General features: G+C 30.4%; 8 protein-coding genes across 15 annotated transcripts in view; 6 read left to right on the top strand and 2 right to left on the bottom strand.

Moving 5' to 3' along the window:
• Positions 1-93: 93 nt before the first annotated feature.
• Positions 94-2502, top strand: LOC117204806 (notchless protein homolog 1). Of its 2 annotated transcripts, none has more exons than XM_033442557.1 (7): positions 94-509; positions 586-996; positions 1066-1305; positions 1384-1637; positions 1712-1949; positions 2075-2245; positions 2320-2502. In XM_033442557.1, the coding sequence occupies exons 2-7, from the start codon at positions 624-626 to the stop codon at positions 2457-2459; spliced, it is 1416 nt and encodes a 471-aa protein (XP_033298448.1). In that variant the 5' UTR covers positions 94-509; positions 586-623; the 3' UTR covers positions 2460-2502. The 2 variants fall into 2 exon arrangements, with proteins under 2 accessions (XP_033298448.1, XP_033298447.1); XM_033442556.1 differs by having other exon boundaries at positions 96-509; positions 2024-2245.
• Positions 2023-18384, bottom strand: LOC117204805 (ATP-dependent helicase brm-like). Of its 2 annotated transcripts, none has more exons than XM_033442555.1 (11): positions 18233-18384; positions 8603-8814; positions 7907-7980; positions 7076-7617; positions 6660-7001; positions 6172-6585; positions 5939-6096; positions 3869-5834; positions 3556-3730; positions 3326-3473; positions 2023-3225 (listed from the first exon to the last, which is right to left on the bottom strand). In XM_033442555.1, the coding sequence occupies exons 1-10, from the start codon at positions 18233-18235 to the stop codon at positions 3337-3339; spliced, it is 4023 nt and encodes a 1340-aa protein (XP_033298446.1). In that variant the 5' UTR covers positions 18236-18384; the 3' UTR covers positions 2023-3225; positions 3326-3336. The 2 variants fall into 2 exon arrangements, with proteins under 2 accessions (XP_033298446.1, XP_033298444.1); XM_033442553.1 differs by having other exon boundaries at positions 3309-3473.
• Positions 2863-13382, top strand: LOC117204807 (inositol monophosphatase 3-like). 4 transcript variants are annotated; one of them, XM_033442558.1, is made up of 9 exons: positions 2863-2936; positions 9455-9598; positions 10355-10488; positions 10640-10902; positions 11146-11254; positions 11383-11534; positions 11942-12267; positions 12347-12590; positions 12853-13382. In XM_033442558.1, the coding sequence occupies exons 1-7, from the start codon at positions 2895-2897 to the stop codon at positions 12067-12069; spliced, it is 972 nt and encodes a 323-aa protein (XP_033298449.1). In that variant the 5' UTR covers positions 2863-2894; the 3' UTR covers positions 12070-12267; positions 12347-12590; positions 12853-13382. The 4 variants fall into 4 exon arrangements, with proteins under 4 accessions (XP_033298449.1, XP_033298450.1, XP_033298452.1 ...); XM_033442559.1 differs by having other exon boundaries at positions 11942-12120; XM_033442561.1 differs by lacking the exon at positions 2863-2936 and adding an exon at positions 7487-7580.
• Positions 14326-17586, top strand: LOC117204808 (inositol monophosphatase 2-like). The gene is made up of 6 exons (XM_033442562.1): positions 14326-14610; positions 15612-15745; positions 15828-16084; positions 16303-16408; positions 16843-17003; positions 17251-17586. The coding sequence occupies exons 1-6, from the start codon at positions 14545-14547 to the stop codon at positions 17355-17357; spliced, it is 831 nt and encodes a 276-aa protein (XP_033298453.1). The 5' UTR covers positions 14326-14544; the 3' UTR covers positions 17358-17586.
• An 803-nt stretch (positions 18385-19187) lies between the features above and the next one.
• Positions 19188-20164, top strand: LOC117204809 (NADH dehydrogenase [ubiquinone] 1 beta subcomplex subunit 8, mitochondrial). Its single transcript, XM_033442564.1, has 4 exons — positions 19188-19344; positions 19490-19713; positions 19814-19966; positions 20045-20164. The coding sequence occupies exons 1-4, from the start codon at positions 19218-19220 to the stop codon at positions 20096-20098; spliced, it is 558 nt and encodes a 185-aa protein (XP_033298455.1). The 5' UTR covers positions 19188-19217; the 3' UTR covers positions 20099-20164.
• Positions 20165-20627: 463 nt separating this feature from the next.
• Positions 20628-23922, top strand: LOC117204822 (FK506-binding protein 15). The gene is made up of 12 exons (XM_033442584.1): positions 20628-20710; positions 20940-21101; positions 21171-21690; positions 21764-21964; positions 22044-22079; positions 22171-22353; positions 22434-22616; positions 22678-22894; positions 22964-23223; positions 23298-23423; positions 23500-23631; positions 23713-23922. Exons 1-12 carry the CDS (start codon positions 20628-20630, stop codon positions 23788-23790), a joined length of 2181 nt encoding a protein of 726 aa, XP_033298475.1. The 3' UTR covers positions 23791-23922.
• A 337-nt stretch (positions 23923-24259) lies between these two features.
• Positions 24260-27177, top strand: LOC117204824. Of its 2 annotated transcripts, none has more exons than XM_033442588.1 (6): positions 24260-24297; positions 24791-25081; positions 25207-25315; positions 25390-25737; positions 25803-26124; positions 26215-27177. In XM_033442588.1, exons 1-6 carry the CDS (start codon positions 24275-24277, stop codon positions 26745-26747), a joined length of 1626 nt encoding a protein of 541 aa, XP_033298479.1. In that variant the 5' UTR covers positions 24260-24274; the 3' UTR covers positions 26748-27177. The 2 variants fall into 2 exon arrangements, with proteins under 2 accessions (XP_033298479.1, XP_033298480.1); XM_033442589.1 differs by lacking the exon at positions 24260-24297 and adding an exon at positions 24336-24507.
• The window catches only part of LOC117204823 (nuclear pore complex protein Nup88), a 72242-nt gene continuing 72009 nt past the window's right edge, over positions 27161-27393 (bottom strand). For both annotated transcript variants that reach the window (XM_033442585.1, XM_033442586.1), the window contains exon 13: positions 27161-27332. In XM_033442585.1, coding sequence (XP_033298476.1) covers positions 27269-27332 — 64 coding nt within the window. In that variant the 3' untranslated portion in view covers positions 27161-27268. The remainder of the gene's footprint in view (positions 27333-27393) is intronic.

The following is a 27393-nucleotide window of genomic DNA, read 5'->3' on the forward strand; positions in this document are numbered from 1 at the left end:
TAACTATAGCCTTATTAATTGACCGAAATTCTATCTTGCTATCTGGCCCTTACTATTCTCACCTATTTTTTGTATAAGTTCTTTCGTAACAGAATTTCTGGTGATAATTCTCCCATAATTGAGCAGTGGTCAGATTTGTTCCCTAAACATGGTCAGCAATTCAATATTATATTTCGAAAAACATATTTGAGAAAAGAATTCAATGATATCTTACAGAATTAATTACTTTTTCACCAAATCCAGGAATTGAATCAACATTTTTAAAAATTTGATTAATCAACTCTTACAAACATGAATAGGTTATAGTAGTTATATGTATTAAATCACAGTTTATAGGTTTAGTTTGAGTTATTTTAACCACGTGAATAATTATTTTTACACATAAATAATTAGTTATTTTGAAAGAAATTTTTGATATTCTTGTTGTCTTGAAACATATTTCTTACTAGTATATAAGGTGATTAAAATATTTTTGATTTATGTAATGAAAATTAAATGTGACAATTTATGTAAGTTATTTAATTTATCATTTGCAATAAATATTTTTAAAAAAGACATAAGCATGTGTTTTATACAAATTTTTAGATTGCTTGTCCTGAAAGATATCTCATAATTTATTCAACATGAGTAAAAGAAAACTTGAAGAAGAAGATAAGACCAAGCAACACAATGAAAATTTTTCAGCAGAAATAAAAAATGTTAAACGGATTTTATCACGTTTGAAATCAGATAAGGGTGACATATTACCGGGAGGTTTACTAGATTTACCCATAAATATTACTGTTGATAAATTACAAGAAATTTGTAATGCACTTCTACAAACTGAAGAATCAATACCTTTTGCTTTTTATGTAAATAACATTGAGATCACAGATAGTTTAGAAAACAGTATCAAAGAAAATTTTAGCATTAGTGAGGATGTAATTGATATTATATATCAGCCACAAGCAATTTTTAAAGTTAGAGCAGTTACACGGTGTACTGGGTCATTGGAAGGTATATATTTTATTATATAAAATGATAGAACTTTATATTATATAAAGTAAAGGCATTTATTATATTCAGGTCATAAAGAGGCTGTAATATCAGTCGCTTTCTCACCAGCTGGAACATATTTAGCTAGTGGTTCTGGAGATACAACAGTAAGATTTTGGGATATATATACGCAAACTCCACAATATACATGTGAAGGTCATAAACATTGGGTATTATGTATATCATGGTCTCCATGTGGAACTAAGCTTGCATCTGCATGTAAAAATGGTACAATTTTATTATGGAATCCAAAAACAGGGACACAGATAGGCAAGTAGTATTAGAAGTTTACTTTTAATGAACATAAATTAGTAATATGATTTACATTTTACTCTTATAAATTTGTAGGAAAAGCAATGTTAGGACACAAAATGTGGATCACCTCTTTATGTTGGGAACCATATCATAAAAATCCTGAATGCCAGTATTTAGTTAGTGGTTCAAAAGATTGTGACCTGAGGATATGGGACACAGTACGCTCACAAACTATTCGTACTTTATCTGGTCACACAAAAAGTGTGACATGTGTTAAGTGGGGTGGTAGTGGCCTTATTTATTCTGGTTCACAAGATAGGACTATCAAAGTATGGCGAGCTAAAGATGTAAGTTTTGTAAAAATACTTTGAACATTGTAAAATTATTAAATGTTTCATTAAAATTGATTGAATATATTTAGGGAATCTTGTGTAGGACTTTAGAAGGTCATGCACATTGGGTGAACACTTTAGCATTGAATGTGGATTATGTACTTAGAACTGGTTCTTTTCATCTTGGAAAAGATAAAGAAACAAATGAAGATCGCCTAGAATATGCAAAGAAGCGTTACGAATCTGTAGGGGAAGAACTACTTGTTTCTGGTTCTGATGATTTTACATTATTTCTATGGAGACCAGAAAAGGAAAAGAAATTTATTGGTATTATTCATTATTACATAAGTACAATGAGTATCATAAAGTAAAAATATTTATTTTTTTATTATTCATTTTAGCAAGAATGACAGGACACCAACAGTTAATTAATGATGTGAAATTCTCGCCAGATGGTCGCATAATTGCATCTGCTTCATTTGATAAGTCTATAAAATTATGGGAATCAAATACAGGGAAGTATATAACTTCATTAAGAGGTCATGTGCAAGCTGTATACTCAATCTCATGGAGTGCAGATTCCCGTTTACTTGTCAGCAGTAGCGCAGATTCTACCTTAAAACGTAAGCAAATTATATCTAATATGTTAATTTGGACCTAAATTTGTTATTAAAATTGTTTTACATTTTTATCCTAGTATGGAGTTTAAAAACAAAAAAACTTTGCCAAGATTTACCTGGTCATGCAGATGAAATTTATGCAGTGGATTGGTCTCCAGACGGGTTGCGTGTTGCATCTGGTGGAAAAGATAAAGTTTTGCGACTTTGGCAGAATTGAATAATGTATAGAACAATACATTTTTTAATATACAGTTTCGAAATTTTGTTTATTTTAATTACATTCACTCATCGTAAGGGGTTTGATAGGATGAACTTCGTAGGAGTCTAACGGTATGAACACTTTACGAATTACGTGTATGAACCATTTTTTCTTTTTTTTCTAGTTTTTCAATATCTTTATTTACACTTACATAACGTAATACAAAATTAAATGTTTTACCACAACATACATAACTCTTCCATTCATAGAACACAATGAAATATTACAATCTACCCACAACTCAGTTTTTATATATATAAGATATATATATATATTACTATATATATATATATTCAGAGTTATCCATTATTGCAATCAAATGTCGTTCGCCATCTATGAGCTGTTGTTAGAAGTATAATTAGGCGAGGACACAGACCAGTTTGATAATCGCCGATGGACTATAAATTTGAGGTCACAATAAGGAGAAAACGATCGGTGAGAAAGCGAGCCTCGCGTTTTCACCCGATTATTTCATGTCCCTGCGTGCTCCTGAAGCTTCGAAGCAAGCAAACGCACCTGATTCTGTTGCCACATATAACTTAATTTTTCACTTTTAATAACTCATATCTTGGATTATGCTTACCTAAAATGTAATTACAATGTTTTGTTTAAAATTGTGTTTGAAGGCGCTGTGTTCTCGCCTAATTATACTTCTAACAACAGCTCATACATTGCCATTCTCATATGTTCTCGCGAACGTAGGGTCCGAATTAAGTGGATAATCCTGTAAGTATTAAAGATAGCAATTTATGTTTCAATATAAAAAAATAATCAAGTTCGAGAGGTACATTGGTATTAATACTTAACACTAAATTTTACTGTACATGTATAATCTTCAATTGTCATCATCGTCTGATATATATCTTTTAATGACTTTTCTTCTCCGACTTCCTCTACCTTCAATCTTCTTTTCTTTCAATTTAATTTTTCTTCTAACACTAGAATCTGCATCTGATCCTTCTTCACCTTGATCTTATAAAAATTGCATGCACATACAATCATTTTAGTCTTATTGTTTCATTTTTTGTTATTAAAGTGCGATAATAAGAAGTACCTTTATCATTTATGTCAGAAATATTGCTTTCCTCTTCAATTCGTTGACGTGCATCCATGAAAACAGATTGTAGAACAATGGAATCTTCGTATATGAGAGAAGCTTCCTCATTATAAATTTGTGCGTTTTTGCAAAGCTGCATAAAATCTTTTTCAAGCTCGTCAAAGTCAGTGTACTGTAATAATAAGTATAGAATAAACTTTATAATTGAATATAGAATTGATGAAGATATTGAATATAGAATATAGAATTGAATAGATATAATTACAATAATTACAAAATAGAGAATATATAAGAAATAATATATATTTACCTTTCCGTCTTCAATCTTTTGAAGTAATTTATTGATAGTTAATGGCTTTTTAATAATTTCATAATAATCCGGTAATTCTCTTTTAGATGGTAATTTCATAAACGGTTCGCTGAGAATTCTACCTGTGCTATCAGCGTAATTAATGACTGCCATAAGCAACTTCTTCAAAGTTCGTTTTATTTTTGGATCAATTAAAATCCTTTTTCGTTTCTTTTGCATAAGCTCGTTGTCTTCCTCGCCCTTTTTCTTTCGCCTCCGCGTATTCTTCTTTTTTTTATCGTCTTCCTCCTCTTCCTCATATTCAGCAACATCTTCGTCGATTGCTTTTAACCATTCTCTTTCAGTCAAACTGTCAGTATAATCAACTTCTTTTCGTTGTCTCGAGCCACGCCCAAGGAATTTATCTTCTTCTTCTTCAGACGCCCACTTTTCAACTTCATCATCATCTTTTACTAACCAATCGGGCAACTCAGCTTCTTCTAATAATCGAGATTTTCTATTTAGACCTAGCTTTGCTTCTTCCCTTCTTCGTTCTAAATCTAATTTTTGGAATATTTCAAATTCACCTTCTGTTCGTGCGATCATCTGATTAACCGTTTCATCGTCTGGTACTTCATTTTCTTCTTCATCTTCAGCATCATCTTGATGCAAAATGCTTTGTAAAAATTGTTGTCGTTCAGAACCAGTGGACTTCTGATCGAACATTCCTGCTTGTATAATCTTTTCATCCATATTTAACTTGTATTTAGCTGCAGCTAATATTCTTTCTTCAACCGAATTAACCGTCATCAATCTGATTACACGTACTTCATTTTTTTGACCAATTCTATGTGCTCTATCCTGTGCTTGTAAATCCTGGTGTGGATTCCAATCAGAATCAAAAATAATAACGGTATCCGCAGCTTGCAAATTTAATCCAAGACCACCGGCACGAGTTGATAACAAAAATAAGAAGTATTCAGAACCAGGATCATTGAATTTTTTTAGTAAACCTCCTCTATCCTCAGCTTTTGTAGCACCATCTAATCGTAAATATTTAAATCCTCTCCAATTTAAATAATCTTCCATAATTGTCATTAACTGTGTCATTTGGCAGAATAATAGTACCCTGTGATTTGTTACTTTCAATTTCGGAAGAATACGATCTAACAATTCAAATTTTCCAGATGCACGGTACAAATCGGGACCAGTAACGATACCAGATCCTTGTGTACCTACATGCTCGCAGTATTTTTCTTCAATAGCTTGAAACATGAATGGATGATTGCATAATTTTCTTAACTGCACAATAGTATTCATCAGAGCTTTAGCACCTCCTTTACCCTGTTTTCCTTTTTCTGAGCCATCAGTTAACAATACTCCTTTGCTTTGCATGTGTTTATAGAGAACCTTTTGCAGTCCAGACATTTCACACTTTATAATATATTCTACTTTGTCGGGTAACTGTGACTCAACTTCTTTTTTTAAACGTCTCAATAAGAAAGGACGTAATACTTTATGTAATCGACGTATAATAAGAATAGTTTCTTCTTCATTTAGTTCGACTTTTTCGCCAGTGGTTGCAAATGGAGCATTGAACCATTGTTCAAAAGTACTGCAAGATTTGAAGATTGAAGGAAGTAAGAAATTTAATAATGCCCATAATTCAGGCAATTTATTTTGCAATGGCGTTCCTGTCAGTAAGAGTCGATGAGGAGCCAGATAATGAGTATTTAGCACTTGAGTTAGCTTACAATGGTGGTTTTTCATTCGATGTCCTTCATCTATAATCATGTACTTCCACTGCAATTTTGCTAAGACCGCTTTGTCTTTAATAACGTATTCGTATGTAGTAAGTAAAACGTTGAATTTAGTAGCTCTCATTTGAGACTGAATAGCTCTTCTGTTAGCTGGTGAACCTTTATATGATACAACTACGACGCTGGGGGCCCATTTCTCAAATTCAAGCACCCAATTTGATAACGTTCTAAAAGAAAGTATTAAACGTTAGAATAACATATTAAAAATATAATTTTCTTTTATTTTTTATATTTCTTATATTTTAGGATATTTAACAAAAGTAATACGTACGATAAAGGAACAATTATAAGGAATGGGCCATTCACTTTTTTTTTCTCCATAAGATAAGTCACTAAAGCTATTGTTTGAATAGTTTTACCGAGACCCATTTCATCCGCAAGTATACCGTTCAGATTATTGTTAAATAATGAAACTAGCCATTCCAAGCCCTAAAATTGATGGAAAGTTTAGGATATATGTTGTAAAAACAGTTTTGAATGCTTGAAAACATATTAATATCAAACCTTTATTTGATATTCTTTCAATTTTCCATTGACCATGATAGATGCTTGCTCTGTTACTATCTCATGAACGGTGTGTGCAATACTATAATATGTTTGTTCTTCGGTTTTGTATTCATCATCTTCTACTTTGGCTTTCTGTATCGTTTTTTTAACTTTTTCTTCGTCTAAATCGCCAGTAGACTTTTCACCTTTTTCTTCACCTTCGTTTCCTTCTTCTTCATCATCTCCATCTTCTTCACTTTCTGATTCAATTGGTTCCCAACCTGGATGGGATTCTAAAAATGTTGAAAGTTGACTCATTAGTGGAGCTTCTTCGCCAGTCAATGTGCAGCCAGTAGCTATTTCAATCACTCCAACACGAGTATCTTCATCTCCATCATCAGCTTCTTCACCATCTTGTTGCTTCTTCTTTTTCTATATAAGTGATAACACAGTATTTATTAAACTGATTAATAAAGATTAATGAAAGCAGTAAAGAATATGTGTACCTTCTTAAGCTTCCGTGCTTCCACCTGCTTTTTCTTTTGTTCTATCTTATGTTGCTTTACCATCTCAGTAAGATTACCGATATATTCATCTGTCTGTGATAACAGAAATGCTAATCGTTTGTCTTTCTTTTGATCAATCAGTTTTCTGTAACCTTCTTCGTCTTCTGCCATTAGACGTCTCATACGTTCTTTCTCGATACGCTCTTGTTCTTTCTTCTGCTCTCTTTCAGCATTTGCATGATAATTGAGAACAGCTTTGTTAAGTCTGGCCAATTTGGCCACATTATTTCGATAAAATTCCTTGAAATCTTTACCATGTTGAAGTACAGAATTAATAAATTCCTGGTAAAATAACAATAAAGATTATATATTATTTTCTATTTAATAGCATTCTGAAAAGTTAGAAATTTAATTACCTGATGTTTCTGTCTGCGTTTACGTTCAGCTTCCAATTTTTGTTGTTTTTCGAGTTTTTCGGTAGCTCTAGCTTCTCGAAGACCTTGTCTTTTCGTACGTTTATAAGCCTTTACATTCACTGCACTTTCTAAAGTAGTATCCTTTCGAGTGCACGCTAAAATCTCTGATCGTAATTGTCTTTGAAAATTTAATACTCTAAGCATCCGTAGTTCTATTTGAACTTGGATACGAAGATCTTCTGGCATGTTAGTTGGCAAACTGTTCAATTGTTCCATTCGTAACGCTATGCGCGTTGCAACACTGTTTTCACGTTCTTGTAAAATCAGTAACGGGTCTAAACCAACTGGTTTTGCAACAGTTGTCACTTTGTTAGCTTTAACATATGGTTGAGGAGGAAGTTGTGGTGTCTGACAACTTGCTTTTGGAAAAATTGCTGGACCAATTAAGTTCGAACCAGAGATTTGTGGAGCTGTAGAAACAGGTCCTTGAGATGGATCCACAGGGGTACGTTGTCCCACACCTAAAGAGGGAGATGCTCCACCTATTTACATTAATTCTACATCAAACTCTCATTATAGATTATCCTACTCTATCTTTCTATTTTCACGATATGAATATCTACTCTTGTTGGAAAGAATATAATGAAGTTATAAATTAAACCATTAAGTGGGTGCATCGACTGATCTAACTGAAGTTAAGACTGTACGCGTCCCGGACATGCAGAAAAATGTATTACTTTCATACATAAAATAATACAAAACAAAACAATGCAAATACTAGAATAGTTAGCTAGAACGTAAAACTAATAATATTATTTCTATCTAATTTACCTTGAACGGCAAGTGCAAGTTGCTGCGATAATGGTTGATTTCTTGCTAATGATCGGTATGCCATTATTTGTATCCTGTAAATAATTATGTATAAAGACTTAATCTTAATAAATAATTGATACAATTAATTATACGTATATGTCGGAGAGGGAAGGACAGCGGGACTTTCCGTCGGGAATGCTGGGAAAAACCTTCCATTACCATAGTCAAGATTTTAATGTTTAAGCCATAAAAATAAGGAAAACAACTTTTAATGTTCCAACCTGGCGTTACGACGATGGGTTCAGGTTTAAGGTAACATAACGGGTCACCAGACGTAGCCACGGTCACGGGAGGGCCGCGTACCTGACAGAGGTACGGAATGATTTTATGACTCTCCTTAAAAACAAGGATTGACCTGAGAAGCGGGGACAGGAGTATATAAGGGTAGGTTCATCTGGAATTGCCGAGTAAGTCACGCTGATACTGGTCATCCCGTGGACCGTGGATTCGTTATCGAACTTGGATTCGTTGTCACCATCATCTCGGACATCCTATTGCCGTTACTCATAGCCTCTTGTAGTGCCCACATTCGCACTGATAAACACTAACCACATCCGCGACGGTAAAGTAAGTAAAGGTTCATAGAACGCCCCAAAGTGCCAACCTGACTCCGACATATATAATCGATTAATTAATATATTTCATATAACATACCGCAATTGTTGTAATTGTTGTGTAGTGAAAACTTGTTTCTCTCCCATGTTGCTTTGACGAGCCCTTAAAGCAAGTAACTGAGAATAACGTGGATCTTCTTGAAGTCCTTTCTCTTCCATGGTCTCAATAGCCTTTTGCAAAGAATTCATATTTTCTTGTATGACACCAGGTGAACCTCCAGATCCAGTGGGACCAATTTGATCAATACCAGTCTGATTTTAAAGAAAGTAATTATTTTCTGTATTACTTGAACTTGTAATTCAAGAATGCAAGAACATCGAGATTAAAGCTGGGGTCTGATATCTAGTGATACAATTTGACGAAAAATTATTTTATACATTAAATTATTATATTTATTCACCTACGATTTTAATATGTCAATCCAGCGTTACAGTTATAAAATATCAAAAATATTTCACGCGAAATGTCAGATTGCAACACTAAACAGTTAACAGCCTGTATGTTATTGATGTTAATCGCAATAGTCGATGATTTTTAAAATTAGCAGTAGACTGTTTATAAGCGATATGTTATCACTTGTAACTATATTGTTATTATATCTCAAAGCAAAATTAATCATATAGAAACAAAAACGAATATCCTAAAAAAAAAAAAGTTATGCCATATGAATGTGAGGAAACATTTTTAACTTTCGATTACAGACATTTATACTGTAATTAAACGAACTCAGCTTCGAAAACAGATTTAACTGATCGCATTACAAACTTCAAATCAATACTTTTCAAGTTGAATCAAAACTACAATGTGGTATCTCAGATAGCGAATTCTCTTCGAATGTTTAGATTCAAGTACTTATGCCGTTTACACGATTCTGTATCTCTGATGTTAAAGATAAGAGGATCCCGACACGCGGTTCGCGCGTTCAATCGATCAGTCGTTCTGTCGAAAGCATCAGGATCGGCGATCATGTCGAGCGAGCTGGACATCAGGAATTACTTTGAGTTTGCCAAAGAGTTAATCTTGAAAGCAGGCGAAGTGAGTGATAATTATTCTCCTTTTCTGGTGAAATTCTATCGATATTAGCGCAGCGGTAGATATTATTACTAACATTGGATATATTATTTCTCATTGAAAAGAGAAATTTTCAAAAACTTACTAATGAGATAATACGTTTTAAGATAATTTTAAGAGACAACTGAGTTATACCTTTTCTAACAATACCGATTTTTATCGCATTTTTAGAAATTACTCGTTTATATTCGTCATTTTCCCACCCTGAGGAAATTTTGAAAAATTCTCTCTGCATTTACACAATTTCATAATTAGTTAAACAATGGAAATACTTTGTTCGAATTCACGTTACATAATTCATAAATGAAACTTCAATTCTGTTCAAAAAGAGGTCGAATTAATTCATGCACTTAGTAAATGTAACTACATATCCAATGTTAATTTATCTTGAAAGAGTTAAAAAGGAATATGTACAAGATTTGCGTTCGTTCAAAAATTCGGAATTCCTCTCAAGTTTCATATCTTTTTGACGAAACATTCGAATAAAAATGATTAAAATTGATCCTTTAAGAATTTGCAAAATTTAACCAATCAATATTTTAAAGAGCAATAAAATAAATTTCTCGAAGAATTATTAAATCAATTATCCAACATAACATCGACCAACTTGAGTACAAAAAAATTAAGTAGCTATTATAGTTAAAGGAATGATTTGTCTTTACTTATCATTGAGCCAACACCTATCAGATAATTTTTATCTGTATTCCGCTTTTTCTTTAGGTATTTAAATGCGGTTTTGAAGGAGAGAAAATTGTAGAAAGTAAAGCTCACGAATGGGACCTTGTTACAGATTATGATAAAAAAATTGAAGATATATTGATCAAAAGTCTGAAAGAAAAATTTCCAGATCATGAGTGAGTAACCAACGCTAATCAATTAAACAGATATTAATTTAATTAGAATCACGCGAATTAAATATAGTCGCATATAACCGGATTGCTGAAACAAAATATTAATATTTATTTAAAAATATTTTTTTTACGATAGAAATATTTTTTGAAACAGATTCATTGGAGAAGAGACTACGGCTAGCGTTAAAAATGCGCCAGTGTTAACAGACAAACCTACGTGGCTCATAGATCCCATAGATGGAACTATAAATTATATAAATGCAAATCCGAACACCTGTATTTCCGTCGCCCTAGCAGTTTGCAAGAAAATCGTAGTAGGAATTATTTATAATCCAATCACTTCAGAACTGTATACCGCGATTAAAGGACACGGCGCATTTCTAAACGACAAACCTATTAAAACTTCACGCAATACTGGTAATGGTACTTTAAACGCTTGAAAAAGAAGTCGTTTCCATATCTATAAAAGATCTATAAAAACAATTCAAGATAGTTTTCAATTTTTTAATAATAGAAAAATTTCCAGTTTGTATGAGAAATAGCTTCATTATCAACTTAAGTGGCGATAGTCATTATTCGTGGAGTATAAAGATAGAAAGAATAATTTCGTTCGAGAATTGTAACGATTAATCTAACTTTTATGCCGGTTATCTTTTACAGAACTAAGAAAGTCTTTGATAGAGCTCGAGTTATTCTCGCTTCGCATTCCTTCAAAAAACCGAGATATCAGATGGGGAAGATTCGAAGCTCTTCTTAATGCTTCACAAGGGTGAGTGTTCATTTGAATTAAGAAGTATAATTAGAAAATTGAAAGAGAATTGAAGAGTGACTGATAAAGAATGAAATAAAGAGGAATAGAAGTAATGGTAAAATTATTTTACGTAACTGGATGTCTAGAATTAGATTTTTGGGATCAGCTGCGATGGCTCTAGCATACGTAGCAAAAGGCGCGATAGACTGCTTTCAAATGGATCATCTTCAACCTTGGGACGTAGCAGCGGGAGTACTGATTATTTGTGAAGCAGGTGGCACGGTAATTGACACTAAAGGTGCGTTAATAAAATGGGTAAGAGAAAGGAAGAACCTTTTTTTTTTTAAATTTAAAAGAACGACTGCTTCATGTTATACTACGATACTTTAATATTTTCTTTGTATTCATTTCTTGGATTACAGTAACTGCGTTTCGGATCCAAATGTTACAATATTCCGAGGAACACTCTACGCTTTGATATTTTAATATTTTAATCCTTAATTTTATATTTTATATTTCTAAATTAATATTAAATATTTAATATTTCTAAAAGTAATATACACTGATCATATTTATTATATTTAGTTTAATATACATAATTTGATATGAATCGGCGAATATGCAAATATTTAAATATCTTTTTATCTTTATCATTGAATAATTTGAAATTCGATTGCATAAATAACAGAACTAAACTTCTTGCAGACGAGGAATATAATGTGATGAAACCAAAAACAATTGCTGCAGCAAATGAAACACTAGCAATGGAAATAAAGCAACTGATCACTGATACTGATCTGAAAATAATGAGGAAGAGATTGACTAGGACGTGATCAAATTCTAAATGGACAATCAGCTCGATTATTATATATTCTAATTATTATGTACTGAATAAAAGTATTATTATATTCTTAATAATTTTGTTTAACCATTGATACCTCTTCTTCTAATTGAAAGAACAGGATAATTTTCAAAAGTAAAATAACGTGAAAGCAATGCACTGCTTAAAAGAAGAATGTCAAGATTTATTTGTAAGATTCTACGAATAAGACATTTATGATATTATTTATCTATATTATCTTAATTAAATAATATTAATTTGGTTAATAGGGAGTATTGAGAGACAAAGGTAAATAACATGATTCATGGAGCTTACAAGAGTCGCAAACAAGAGCTGTGAAAATTCTAAACAACCGAGTATACTTTAATTGATCATAAAAAATAAAATAAAGGAATGTAATCTAAAAAATTCGAATGATTCATAAGAGAACCTAGATAATGATTGTTAAGAATTTGATCGACCTATGAGTAAGTACCATACAAATGATTTATTCAAACTACAAAAGTAATGTTGGTGAGCAAAATGTTCAAATATTATCTAATAAAAATATTATGGAAATTTGATATATGTTTATGAAATTACTAACCAAAAGATACATATTAAACATTTACTCTTTTTATTTTCCAAATGTTCACTCAAAGTTCCATTCTCGTCAAATAAAAATTCCATGAGATATAGATATCAGAAAATTAAATAATTATTAAACTATAATTGGAAATATGTTAATATGTTAATGTGTTAATAAGATCTGTGAAAAGATACGGAACAATTGTAGACCAAGTGAAGTCTCTGCATACGTATCCTGTTTGGAATGGAACATTACTTGCCAGATAGCTACAGATACGGAAAAGAGTAGCCGAAGGTTGGTCAAGGAAGTATAGTGATTCATAGACATTTCAAATTATGGCTGGAAAAATTCATGGTCGAATAAATATTACAAGCAAAAACTGAATAAAAATGTGTGAATCTTGTGCAACGAACAACAATGAAGGATCGTGTTTTCATTGGAAATCGTCTAAAGATATGGTTATGCTTTATATATAATTTAGAAAAGAAATAGATTGTATCTGGTAAAAAATACTAGTTGAAAAGAAAAAATAGGATATTAAACAATAAAACGATCTGAAAATCTCAAGGATGTAACAGGTGACATACTTCCAGGTATTGAGCGTACATTCGCACATAACAGATGTTACATTCGTATTAAAAATCGAACATTATCAATGGCTGAAACTTCACATTTAAATCAAGATAGTGTGTAATAAGCTATGAAACAATTAAACGATAATATATTTAATTTTATTATATCCCCTGTATCATTTCTCTGTTAAAAAATTTGTTAAGTTTGACAATGTGCAAGGATTACTAAATTAGTGAAATTATATTGAAGATTTTTTAAAGTATTAAAAGTTTTTTTTTTATTTCTTGACACAAAAACAAGTTCGGGACGTAAAAATTCGAGGAGCGTACTTTACATACACGTTTAGTAAATTTGATCAGCATAGTGTGAAAGGGTGATCGAGTCTCGGTAATTTACCTTGGCACAGTCTTTTACAATATACTTTTATGCGTTCGTTGTGTTGTTGCAGTAAAACCATCTGGCAAATCGCTAACTACATTTGATAATAATCTTTGCTCTCCCACAATAATCTCAGTGTACGAAACGGTATCTGGGAATACGATATTTCCATAAGTAATGAGACCCGGTGCAAATTATTGCAATAATGCACAGAAATTACAGAATAAAGTGAATCACTTCTTACACGGAAAATTTAAAAATCCGCTCGAATTATTACGTAATAATATTCAGGAAATATTGTAAAATTAAATTATTTTCTTTAGAAAATTCTATATTTATTTCTTATACGTATGTTTCCAACGAATTTGCAAATACTACGCGAATACTATATACATCGCCAAATAATTAATCGGTACATGTTTGAAGAAAGCTAGTCATTGAAATTACAAACACGATATTTAAATAATGTAGGCAATTATGATGTATTAAGAAAGATAAAGAAGAAAAAGGGAAAGATTATTAACAGTAAAAGTCAGTCTCTGAATATTGTCATTAAAATCCTATTTTGAGATTTTATCTCGAATGAATCGTAAAAGCCACTCTAAGTTGGAGCCGTAACGAATTTTTATGCAGACAGTTATTTACTAAATTAATCACATGATTAAAGCACAAAATCGCAGTGTAAACGTTACTATCTCGTAACACAATTTGAAGGAATGTCTCTTTACGTCCAAAATGTGGAAAAACATAACTCCGAAATCATACAGTTGCAACACGGGGAAGAACTAAACGACAGATCGAGTCATCCTTGAATCGGTTTTTTTATGACACGTTCTAAGTCGGTACGAATAAAAAGTACGCGGTGCTGTTGCACCTAACGCAGTACCTGTTGATACGTTTTCACGTCAAGGATCTCGTGTTCGCTGTTCACTGGGAAAATCTGAAGAGATGGCACGCTACGCGGAAGATGTGTACTACGAGTTCGCAATCAAGTTGACTCATGATGCCGCACAAGTAAGCACGCATACATATATGTATAATGTCCGTAAGAAATAAAGGGTGTATAAGCATTCACCTTTCTACTACTGGGTGGCATGCGATGATAAGACACGGATCATTGGTTGAATTTTAATTTTCGTTTGGCGTCGCTGAGTTGTAGATGGTCACTACAATAAGTTGAATTAGTTTTAGATTATGTTACTGATTTTTATTTGCATTCTATATTCTAAAATTCTGGTTTTACATCAAAAATCATGGTTTTCTAACTATTTGAAATGCTAAAATTAATCGTTATTAAAAACGATAGTAATAATATACGGTATGCCGGAAATACGATCTTAACTACTTGATACATGGAAAAATAAGCAATAGGAAAAGTAGAATTCATTATTTATAGAGTTGGGGAAATACGATGAATCGAAGTGACGCACATTCATTTCTTGTTGTATAGATCTTTTCAAATGTCCTAATCAGAAGTGTTTTTTCAATGATTAGCGAAACTTTTGCAAGAGAAAAGAAAAATTTTAAGTTAGTGAAATAAATAATTTGAACTTAAATATCTCTAGAAATTATCGGTTATTAGAAATACGTAAAATGTTTATATCAGTTAATGTTAAGCTTATAATAAAAGATGACACGTAAAAACAAAATATTATTGATCTAGGAAATATTTTAATAAGAAAATATTGTGAGGTATTATGAATAAAGTTATCGGAAACTATGTTTTTTCGTGCAACTTCACACAAACTAATTCTACGAAATTATTATTATTGTTATTATCTATTTATTTATTATGGCATCGACTAATAGTCATTAGCGATCATAATTAAATTACATAAGTTAGTACAAGTATATTATATATACTCATTAATATTATGTCTACGTATTGTACGAAATTATGCTTTCCTTGAAACCATTTAATTTTTGCTTACGATATTTTTCGCTGTAATAAAATTCTAAAAAAAAAAGGTTCAACAATATTTCAAATTATTAATTTTTACAATTTTCTATTAAAGATACTCAAGGCAGCTATCAATGGTGCAAAAAATGTTGATGAGAAGCAAGATAATTGGGACTTGGTAACAGAATACGATCGAAAGATAGAGGAGGTGGTCATTGGTCAACTAAAATCGAAGTTTCCAGGCCACAGGTAAATAAATTTATTTAAAATTCACTTATAAACTTTATAAAAATTTTTGGGGGAGAAAAATGTATGAAAAATTTGGTGACAGATTTATCGGTGAAGAATCGACTGGAAAAGATCTTCCAGAGTTGACGGATGATCCGACGTGGATCATTGATCCAATCGATGGTACTACCAACTTTATTCATGGTCTCCCTCTCACTTGTGTCGTAATCGGTTTGGCGATTAATAAAGAAATGGTGATTGGCATCGTTTACAACCCTGTTCTTGAACAACTATTCACAGCAAGGAAGGGTCGCGGCGCATTTTTAAACAACAAACCTATAAAGGTCTCTAATGTTCAAGGTAAATTACAATTTTGATTTACGAAGTCTAAGTTAATAGACATATTGTTAATAAATTGTCGCAAAAGATTTGCTGCTTTAATGTGTCTTTACATATCAAAAGGAATCATTTTTCGACCGAATAAAACGGTGAATTCCGTATAGAAAAAATAAATATTATTCTGTATGTGTTTTTAAATCCTTATTCTTCGATATTACAAATGTTCGATGTGTTGACAGATTTGTCGAAAGCTTTGGTTTGCATGGAAAGTGGTTTCATAAAAGTGCATCACATGAGGGAAAAGACTATCGAAAGAATAAGAACAATCGCTCTAGAAGCTCAAGGGTAAGGTACTCAAATATCCTATCATTTTTTTTTAAATTCGAAATTACTTAATAAATTGTATCTGTGTATTTCATATCTTTATATTTGTTATTTTCATGCCGAATGAACCCTGGATACCAGGAGTGTACTTTTCAAAACTCTATCATAAAGACATAGTCGACTTACATAAAGTCTTTGTTAGAAAAAATTTTACATATAAATTATTCCTTATATAAATTATTCATTTCATTAATCCGAATTCAGGTAGAAAATCAGACTACTTCAATTTTACTTTTATTTTACGTATATTACATGCTTATGCATGTTCTAGTCAAGTTACGATGTCTTATACCGAAGTTTGTCAAACAACAGTAAATTGCTAGTTCCTATTGCTGTATTTGCATTTCTACATATGCAGTCACTTTTTATCTAAATTTAGGTATTTCTTTTTATAGCATTCGCACACTTGGTGTGGCGGCATTGACACTGTGTTATGTCGCAATGGGAACTGTCGAGGCTTATTATATCGAGGGGCCAGGTATTTCCACGTGGGATATTGCTGCGGCATCGTTAATTATTTCCGAAGCAGGTGGTGTCGTTGTTGATCGTGAAACAGGTAAATAACTGTTTATACACATACCTTTTCTCAGTACTTTTTCATAATTGTAATATGTAATATGATATGTAATATGATATATGTAAACAAATATACTATAAGTATATTTAAAAAATTAGAATGACCGACAATTGACAATTAAAAACTTGTTATATAAAGTTTTCTAAAATTTCATTCTACACATAAAATTTAGTATTGACTTACATTTAAGACATATATAGTATAAAAATAACAATACATGTTACAGGTGAAAAGATTAACATCATGCAACCACGTGCAATTGGAGCATGCAATGAGAAGATTGCCGATAAATTGGTCAAACTTATTCACGAAGCTGATCAAAGAGCAAAATAAAGAAACTAATAAGTACTTTTCATCATAATTATAACAAGAGTAGTTCCTATTAGTTATATCTGACCTTTAATATATAATATAAGAATATATATAATGTAAGAATTGGGTGTATAAAATAATATATAAGGAACAAAAATATTCAGAGAAAAAGTGATTTATATCTCAGAATTGAAATACGTAATAAATAGGCTGCAGATATTTATGCAACTGCATATTTGTATAAAGCAATTCATAATAAAATATGACCTAAATAAAAATTTATATCATTTTTCAATTGTAGAATGTTTTCTTTGTGTATTATTAACAATGTACATTTTGCTTACTTCATGTGTTCTGCACATTTTTAAGTACAATATGTATTATACAAATTTTACAAAACATTCATCGAAAAAGATTGACACAAGAGAGTTTGAAAATTTTAATAAAAATTAGAATAATTTTCTTTGGAAATGCAAAATATGGAAACCTTTACTGAAACATGAGTATTTACAATACTACACATTTTTTCATGCGTACTTAGACTTAATTCTTAGTCTATGATATTTTTAATGAAGTTTCAAGGACTAGTTTAATACATGTAAAAATTTTCCATAATTTCTTTATATATCTAATATATGTGTATATATATCCTTATCACCTAACCTAATATAGAATATAGTCAATTAAAATTTCTTCTCTTAGTTGTAGGTTTACATTAATATAAATATAACAAAGTATTAGTAATACGTATTTTGTTTGTGCTGATATCATAGTAAATCCAAATATAAAAATATAATTATCATAAAAATATACAACTCATCTTTTAATTAAACTTGGAAATTCTATCTTACTATAAAACCTTTATGTACATTGAGAATATTCGTATTTGTACATACCATTACGAAATATGCTTTGTTATAAAAACAAATTTCACTTCAACTATATGTTCAACCCTTTACAATGACTAAATTAATTACACTTTGCACTAACTTTAACCACAATCGATACAACCAATGAACACATACTATCGGCCATTTTCTTGTGGTTATTATACCTCACCTGTCCGCATAATGTCGATCCATATCATAATTTATATCCATTAGTACATTGGAAATCGTGACGGTCTATTCAAAAGTACTTTCTACCTCTATGTATTTTAAATTTTTAAAATTACTATAAACTTATATTTGCTATATAATTGACAAATGTATTTGTATATTTGCCACGAGTTGAATTATTTCTCTTCTTTTAATAAATTTAACATAATTTGTTGAAATCAAAAATTTTAATTGACAGCTTCAGCTTTCTTAACCATCGCTAATTCCCTCCTCATTTTTTGGAGGTGCTTTCATAGATTGAAATTTCAGCGTTACATATACTTTTTTTATTGTGCTAATTTCGAGGCAGCATTTAATTGTTTTTATGTGGACTATCAAATTTATTTACTTATTGCTTTCCGTTATAGGGTCTCCCATATTAAATAGATGTGGTATTGATACGCGGCTAGTTAGCAAGGCAGTACTGTATTTAAAAACGTTGAATAAAATGAAACGATAGACTGCAGGACATCAATATGTTATCTTTTCATAATTATCTTAAAAAGTCTCTCAATAATCACATTGCTTTTATATTCTGTGAAACATTAACAATTAGATTTTTATGTTTAGGGAAATTCAAACTAGTGTACTTTAAAACGCCCTTGATTTCATATTTTATTAGAATAAATGCAGATTTAAAAAAAATATAGATATATCTATAATAATAAATATTAAATAAAAATGTACGCTTCCATACATGTATTCAATACATATCAGCTGATATTAGTATATAATATTGGTCTTCCATGCATCATCCTATGTCCACGCATACGAGTCATTGAAAATGGCTGCGCTACTACAGGGTAGAAATTTGTCAAAAGTACTGAAAAATACACCACTTATTAGCTTTATTAGAAAGTATGAACAGCTTATTAAATTGCGTGACCACAGGGCTGTATTGGAAAAATTACGTAAGCAAAACATTTATATTTGTGTAGAGTAATTAAAGGTTCTTTTCGTATTTTTGATAGGTTAAAATCTTATATAGGAACTTATATAGGACGATTGTTTGGGATGTAAAAATTTCATTAATTATATTTTTTTTATGTATTACAGACCCTTTTGAAAAGAAATATTTACCAGGCCCCTATCCAAAAACGGAAGAGGAATGGATTGCTGCTGCAGAAAAGTATAATATGCATATTGATGAATATAAAGCTTATGCTCCAGATAAAGATAGTCTTATAGATTATCCAAACTTACCGCTGATAAGCGCAGAAGCTAAAGATCCTTATTATCCTTGGGATCATCCTGGACCAAGAATAAATTATGGAGAAACTGTAGGTATTTGATAGTATTAAACTATAATTGTAATTTGATGCTAAATAATAAATGATAATAAATAATAATAATAAATTAATCCTGCTATTTCATTTGTAGTTACCTAAGCGTTTCGATTTGCTGCAAGGAGATCGGTGTAGCTATGGTGTTCGCGAACCCATCAGTGACCTGAAGGGTGCTGCTATTTATGTTGGCTTCGTACTAACTTACTTTATGATCGATTACTTTTCAATTAATTGCAGTCAACCTAGAGTAAGATTATATCTTCATTCAAAAATAAGATATTGTAATTTTATGCTTAATGATTAATATATGAATATGCCCTTTCAGACAGCAAAACAATATCCAGGAAAAGGAGTGCATTATACTTTTGAACTAAAATAATTTTATGAATGTAGTACCATATATGTATATAGAATGCTACATGTATAGATATATATGTAACAAAACGTATATATCAATTTTTCTTAATAAATTATATTATTATAGTCCATATATAGACAGTCGACATTTATTTCTATCTTAGAAAAAATATAGAATATATACAATAAATTTATATTTTTTATAATATTGTATCTAGAGTGTAATGGATATAAATTTTTATAATTGTAATTTTGTTCATTATTATGTATATTTTAATATTTCATATTAGTCAGATTTTAACGTAATTAGTATCTGTATCTGTTTCTAAATGAACTGTTGAAAAATTTTACATTACTTATAGAATTGAAGCTGTAACTTTTTAACTTTTATGAATAGAAAGTATTACGCCACCTGTCGTTGATTTTATTAGTCATGTAATTTGTACGTAACAAAGTGTCATTTACTGTTTATAGGTAGTTTAAGTTTATATTTTTCGTTGTTCTTTTAGTGCACAGAAAAAACTCTTATTTAAGAAATTTAATTTATAGTCATGAATGTAGGAAATGTTCAGGTACCGAATCTCGATAAAATTTTACGAGACAATGATGAATCTGATTTTATGCCAGCAGCGGGGTATGTTTACTTTCTTCATAAACTACTAATTGTATTAATATATAACATTAAAAAAATGTAATTGGGTATGACTCGTACGAAATATAATTTATATTTATACGAAGGTTATAGAATTTATAACCACTACAGAATTTAACATTATTCTTTTCTGGTGGTTTCTTTAATTTTAATTCAATTAATTAGCAATTGCAAGGACATGCTTAGAATAAATGTGTATTTTTTACTTTAGATCAAATTTGGCTGCTATTTTTGGATTACAAGCTAAGACATTAGATAGTTGCTCTTCGACAAAACAAATTTCTAAAAAATTAAATACATCCCGTACTTTGACTCAAACAATTTCGAACAAAACAGAAGTCATAATAGCTAAAGCAGTACATGCTTTCAAATTGTGAGTTTGAGTATATTTTCTTATTTTAATTGTTTGTTTTGGATATGTAATAATTAATGTTACTTATAGGCAAAATGGGGCTTATATTTCAATTGGCAAGCTTGGTATGGCTCTTACAGGAAATCTTGCAACAAGAATATATCAAATTGTATTATATAAAAGCAAACAAGAACATGTATCAGTTGTTACATTAACACCAGATTTTTTATATGTAATACAACCAAACAATTATTCAAGTTATTATGATAGCAATAAGGAGAACTGGTCAATTTTATTTGAAAATAATGATATTTGCATAGAATTTGCAAGAGAAGTAGGTTTAGCAAGATATTTTTCAAAAAATGGGAGGATAGAAAATGTGCTTTATCAAGATTTATCACCAGTTAATAAAGATGTAACAGTAAAAGAAGGAGACAATATATCCATCAAATATTTTATTGTAACGGAAATAACACAGCCTCTTAAAGACATTCCCACAACATTTCAAACAATGACAGTAGAAATATCTATCGATGATAATTGGGAAAGAACACTTTTAGGGAGCGTTAAAGGATTAAAAAGAATATTATTTGTGCCTTCTAATAAACAGGTTTTACATGAGGTTTTAATAAGCAACAGTATATTGTAAATACACATGTATTTTAAACATGATTGTTTTATAGATTAGTCTAGGACCAGGATTTCCCAAGGAGAAAGATATCTTAATAGAAGTACAAGTAGCAGATATACAAACATCTGGGGAAACTGCCCATTTGCATAAAATTCCAAGTGGTAAAGCTTCTATTATATCACGAATGGCGAAAATGGGACAATCTATATTACCAAAACTCCCATCTACTACTACTGACTCTGAAGATACTGAAGTATACTCAAGTGCTTTTAGTCTAGTTATATATACATGTAATTGAATCTTGAAGTCAATAATGAATAACATATTTGTAGGATGACATACCATATAAACCGATTCGTCAAAAGAAGGTAAGTAAATGTTTAATATAATTTTAAATAATATATTTGCAGCAAAATTTAATTTATATTTTGATTTAATTTTATAATTTCGTAATCTTAGGTCGAATCATTTCAAGAAGAATTACAGAAAAAACAATCTCCAGCAGAATCTGAAGATGAAATATTAAAAAATTCACATAAGGCATTAAAACTAAAAAATGATGTATCAACAACAAATACTCCTTGCAAATCTTTTGTTAATCCATCTGTGATTACTCCTCAATGGTCACCCACGCAAATACAAGTATATAAATTTAAATGTGTTGAAAAATATATTTATACTTAATAATCATCTTGTATTATTAACATATGGATTTATTGTAGCCAAACTTTATTACCATGGATGGTCAGGTATATTCATTACAGTCACAGACAGTAACTTCAACAGTACCAACAATAATAGATCCAGGGTTAAATATGTTATTGTCTGAAACTCGAATGACAAATGCAGAACTCAGAATGGGAATGTCTAAGATAGCTGATAATGTGCAAAAAGTGCTTGACAAGGTACATATATGCTGAAAAACTTATATTTATTTATTAAAATACTATTATGTGTCATATATAGTTTCATGTTCTTGAACTTCAAAATGCTACATCTCCTATAAAAGATAAAACGGCTTTGGATAATATTCTGAAAATGTTGTTAGCCATGAGTACGTCTGAAGAAAAGGTTAATCAACCATACAAGAATATAGATAATATAGCTACTGATAATTTCACTCAATTAAATGAAATGAGAGAGAGAATAAGCATATTGGAAAAAGAATTAAATGAATCAAAAGGTAAAATGAATACTCTTATTAGTCATATAACGGTATATTGGTTATATAATAGTTCAATTTTTTATGCAGAACAAGTAAAAGATCTTGAAACTCAGAAACAATCTTTAGTACAAATTAATGAGAACTTGCACAAAACTATTAAAGAATTAGAAATATCTTTAGAAGATGCAAATACTGCATTCAGTAACATGAAGAAAGATTTAGAAGAAGCGAAGGAACTTAATAAAAGATATAAGGAAGAAACAGTGGTATTAGAAAACAAAATGCTTAAGCTTTCTGAAGAATGCAGCTCCACAGAGCAAGTTGCAAGTTCTAAAGAAGTAAATGAAGTAAGGCTTTTCATCTACTGTTCTTATGCCATACATTTTTTATATATTTTAATATTTATGATTGTGTTTCTTAGAATAATAATAAAAACAAGGAAATCAAATATATAATGAATAGAATTTACCACATTTTATCAGATAAATTTGTAGATGAATACTACTCTATAAGTTATATAAGAGCAATAATAGCAACTACAATAAAAGTAAGTATATGAACAAGTTAATTCATATATACTTATATACCATTTCTTATAATCTTTAATGAAAATATAATTCTAGAATGTTACATTACAAGTTTTGTATAATACTGATGAAACTAATGATGTTGAATTAGAATTACCTACTAATAATACAGAAACTGATGCTTCAAAAATTAGCAATACAGAACCAAAAATTTCTGACTTCAGACAGGTTTTAAGAAAATAATTATATAATTATTTTTATTCATATTCATTTTAATTCCAGATGTATTTTAAATCATGTTTTCTACAGGTGTCTTCTATATTACAAAATGAACCACCACCCATTCCCCCCATAGATACAGAAGATGATAATGACTGGCTGCATTAATAATTATATTCTTTGGTTTATAATTCTATTTTGAAAATACATAAAAATTTATGTATAAAAATAGCAAAAGATAAAGTTTCATGTAAACTAGAAATTTGTAAGCCACCCGAAGATATCTTAGAATTCTTTTGAAAAATCTGTATATTAATATCAATAAATATTATTTTGAATATATCGTTGACTTATCACTTTGTTGTAATACTAAATGATAGGTTATTATGTTTTATAACAGTTTATATAACTTTTGTTTATTTGATATCGAGGATAATCAATGAATTTATGCTTGTGAGAAATATTGGCAGATTATTTTATGACGGGGATCAAATTACTCTAAATCTAAAAAAATATCTGAATGTGCAGTAAATTACAACAGTTGCGCTGTAGTTCAGTCACTTGTTCTGTATTAGAAATGGCGCAAAATCAAGGTACAGGTTTTTGTGACAATTGGATATTATAGAACATTATACAGATATTATAGAAAAAAATGCTAAAAAAATATGACAGGACGTAAGTCGCACTGTAAAGATTGAAAATTAGTAGAAGACAAAAAATCCCGCCCGTCTTTGTCCGGCTCTTGAGTAATTCTATTTGGCTGTATTCACGGTTTCGTCGTCCTGGCTTCTACCACGCCAATCAAATTGAAATCTAACCTCAAAGTTTCGAATAAGAGAAACAATGTGCTTGCTTCAAATGTATTGCTATCGAGAGATTTTTTTCGTTAGTAGAAGTCGAATTAAACAATAATGCAAACAATAATTTCAATGATGTTATTTCATTTGTCCCAACATATTCTAACCTTCATTTTATTTTTAACATATAATACATGGTCTTTAACGACTATACAAGATTCGATTTAGATTTTTAGAACGTTCGCTTTTTTGCAACATTTATTTCCTGTAAAATGACACGAAAATGAATACTAATGAATACAAATAACCTTCCAATGTACTGTATACCTATTCTTTGATTAGTAAGTAATACATACTTATTTATAAAATAGACTGTTAACTGTCACTTTTATGATGGATATAAATACTGTGGAAGATGAGGATGTATCTTTTCATTTGGGAGAAATGTTTGATAGCTACGAAGAATTAGAACATAAACTGGAGAAGTTCTCAAAGCGTAGTCTGGTCCACTACTGGAGAAGAGATAGCAGAACAGTTAGTGGAGCTCATATGAAAACTGCTCGTCCAATAAGCGAGCGTTTAAAATATTATTCTGTCAAATATGCATGTATTTATGGCGGTCAGAAGTTTTTACCACGTGGAGCTGGTAGAAGACAGTCTCAGTTAGTTTATAAAATTATATACTATTCAAATTAGATTCCTATAATAATTATTTTGTCCTACTAAATGGATATAAGAAAACACATTCATATCTTCAAATATATTTTATAAATATTGTTTTATTTAGATCGATAAGAACAAATTGTCCTGCTCATATTATGTTAAGAGCATCAAAAGATGGTACAAAGCTAGAGGTAACTAGTGTCAATAATGAACATAATCATGAAATCTCAGAGGTAAATAATAGTAATAAAATGATACTAAGTTAAGTTTTGTAATAGTGTATTTGATTCTATCTTCCTTTAATTAGGAACTGTTTAAGAATCTTCCACAAGAAAGGAAATTATGCGGTGAAATTAAGCAGGAAGTACAAGATCTCATGCAGTTACACATTGATCGCAAAAGATTAAAAGAATATGTACGATTACGAACAAACAAGATACTTCGCTCCAAAGATTTATTTAATATAGCAGCTGCTAATAAACAAAAGAGGAATATAACACCTGAGAGAGCATATCAACTGTTTAAAAAAATTCACGATATAGAGAAGATGCAAGGGAGAAACAATGATGGGAAAGTGTATTCTGAATCTGAAGATGAAATTGCACAAACGATAAAAAGGATAAAAAAGGAACAAGAATCTCCTTGGGGACAGGATGTGAGACAGCTAAATTTCATGATACAAAATTCATTAGTATATTTATTAAATAAATTATTTTTCAGGGATTACCAACAGAATTGGAAGTAAGCGAAGGAAATGATGGTGATGATTCCTACAGTGGTCAATTAACTCAAGAAGAAGTAGTTGATGAAATTGATACAACAGAAGGTGAACTATTAAGAACAAATAATGACGGGGATATTATAGCAGCAAATGGTGAAATTGTAGGAGAGTTAGTGATGCAAGATGAAGATCCATCTGTAATTGTTGAGTCTATCGTGAACGCTGATGGTTCTGTTTTCGTAGATGAGAGAGAATTTAATACCTATTGTAACAATCATTTGTCACATAATGTAGATGGTAGTCAGTCTCCCAGTACCAGAGGTAATTATAATTAATTGTAATTATAATTGTAATCATGTTTTTATTTTTGGAGAAAAGAACGTGTGATATTATGTTATCATGATGTGTCAGTTTTAGATATTGAAACCATCCAGCCTACTACTGACATGGAAAAAATAAAAGGAACATCTACCTCACCTAAACAACAAACTAGATCTCTTACACCTCAGTCACACCAAACTGCAAAATCGTCACCAAATACTTTTAATGAATCTACAGACTCTAGGATTTGGATCATGAAAGAGGCTACAAATGCCGAGGCAGAGCCTGATAGTGGGCCTGAGAGCGAAATAAATGGTTCAAAATCGACAACGACTTTAAAAGCAGATGTCGATACATCGGAAGTAATATTATCGGACGAAGCCAGTCATCAGTTACTTCAGGAGCAACTGGCAGTACTTCGTGCAGAGAAAGGGAAACTATATCACGAAACTGAAATGTTAAAACTTAAAAAGGACAAGTTAAAGTTACAGATCAATTGTTATTCAAACGAGATACGAAAACAAGAAATGGAAAAAGAAAAGTTGAGACTTGAGATTAAATTGCTACAGTCAAAAGTTATGGAAGATTCTAATGATGTTTCTCATTATATTTTTGTGCCTTGAACAATGCTTTGTGGTCGAAGGAATATGATTACAGAAATAACATGCAGATAAATTGGTAGGATTTTTCTTTGTTAAGAAAAATTGCGATCGTTTTAGAAACAAATCGAATGTTTTCACAAGTGTAATGATAACATTATTGAAAGAAACATTGCTAATTTATTTAATTTTATTTGACAACTAATTTGTTAATTACACTAATAATTTAATTTCTTGATAAATGTACTTGAAATTGAAGTAATACGATAATATTTAATATGTCGTCATTTAAAGTTGATATCATTTATATTGCATCTAATATATGTATCTTCTATATTAATACTTAAAAGAGAAATTCAAAGCGAGAAGTTATTGGAAGTATTCTTTATGCCAATAATGTGGTTGATATAGGACAAATGTATAGGTAGTGTAATAAATTATTTTGCAAATAAAATCATTTTTTATTATACGAAAATCCTATATTTTGAGGTAAAGTAATTTACAATTTTTGCAAATAACGATAGTAATACACTTTATCATTCAATTCAAATACTCACTTCTTCCTCCAACTTTTTGACTTCTGTAATTAAGTCTTTTATATCTTTTGCCCTGTGAAATAAAAGAAACGGATTATCTTAACGGAAGAAACTGTGTATCTAATTAATATATT

The sequence above is a fragment of the Bombus bifarius genome, unplaced genomic scaffold, assembly GCF_011952205.1.
Source record: "Bombus bifarius isolate JDL3187 unplaced genomic scaffold, Bbif_JDL3187 scf7180000007984, whole genome shotgun sequence".
Lineage (NCBI taxonomy): Eukaryota > Metazoa > Arthropoda > Insecta > Hymenoptera > Apidae > Bombus > Bombus bifarius.

Bases quoted from the DNA above. Each gene is read 5' to 3' on its own strand.
- LOC117204806 (XM_033442556.1), top strand. From the start codon at position 624: ATGAGTAAAAGAAAACTTGAAGAAGAAGATAAGACCAAGCAACACAAT. The intron at 1,638-1,711 runs GTAAGTTTTGTA...GAATATATTTAG, and splicing joins AAGTATGGCGAGCTAAAGAT to GGAATCTTGTGTAGGACTTT. The intron at 1,950-2,023 runs GTATTATTCATT...TATTCATTTTAG, and splicing joins AAAGGAAAAGAAATTTATTG to CAAGAATGACAGGACACCAA.
- LOC117204807 (XM_033442558.1), top strand. From the start codon at position 2,895: ATGGACTATAAATTTGAGGTCACAATAAGGAGAAAACGATCG. The intron at 10,903-11,145 runs GTAATGGTACTT...TATCTTTTACAG, and splicing joins TAAAACTTCACGCAATACTG to AACTAAGAAAGTCTTTGATA. The intron at 11,255-11,382 runs GTGAGTGTTCAT...CTGGATGTCTAG, and splicing joins CTTCTTAATGCTTCACAAGG to AATTAGATTTTTGGGATCAG.
- LOC117204808 (XM_033442562.1), top strand. From the start codon at position 14,545: ATGGCACGCTACGCGGAAGATGTGTACTACGAGTTCGCAATCAAGTTG. The intron at 16,085-16,302 runs GTAAATTACAAT...ATGTGTTGACAG, and splicing joins AAAGGTCTCTAATGTTCAAG to ATTTGTCGAAAGCTTTGGTT. The intron at 17,004-17,250 runs GTAAATAACTGT...TACATGTTACAG, and splicing joins CGTTGTTGATCGTGAAACAG to GTGAAAAGATTAACATCATG.
- LOC117204805 (XM_033442555.1), bottom strand. The intron at 7,618-7,906 runs GTAAATTAGATA...TAATGTAAATAG, and splicing joins ACTTGCACTTGCCGTTCAAG to GTGGAGCATCTCCCTCTTTA. The intron at 7,002-7,075 runs GTAATTAAATTT...TTATTTTACCAG, and splicing joins AACGCAGACAGAAACATCAG to GAATTTATTAATTCTGTACT.
- LOC117204809 (XM_033442564.1), top strand. From the start codon at position 19,218: ATGGCTGCGCTACTACAGGGTAGAAATTTGTCAAAAGTACTGAAAAAT. The intron at 19,714-19,813 runs GTAGGTATTTGA...TTTCATTTGTAG, and splicing joins GAATAAATTATGGAGAAACT to TTACCTAAGCGTTTCGATTT. The intron at 19,967-20,044 runs GTAAGATTATAT...ATGCCCTTTCAG, and splicing joins TTAATTGCAGTCAACCTAGA to ACAGCAAAACAATATCCAGG.
- LOC117204822 (XM_033442584.1), top strand. From the start codon at position 20,628: ATGAATGTAGGAAATGTTCAGGTACCGAATCTCGATAAAATTTTACGA. The intron at 22,354-22,433 runs GTATATAAATTT...GATTTATTGTAG, and splicing joins GGTCACCCACGCAAATACAA to CCAAACTTTATTACCATGGA. The intron at 23,224-23,297 runs GTAAGGCTTTTC...TGTGTTTCTTAG, and splicing joins GTTCTAAAGAAGTAAATGAA to AATAATAATAAAAACAAGGA.
- LOC117204824 (XM_033442588.1), top strand. From the start codon at position 24,275: ATGCTAAAAAAATATGACAGGAC. The intron at 24,298-24,790 runs GTAAGTCGCACT...TTTATAAAATAG, and splicing joins CTAAAAAAATATGACAGGAC to ACTGTTAACTGTCACTTTTA. The intron at 25,316-25,389 runs GTAAATAATAGT...TCCTTTAATTAG, and splicing joins ATAATCATGAAATCTCAGAG to GAACTGTTTAAGAATCTTCC.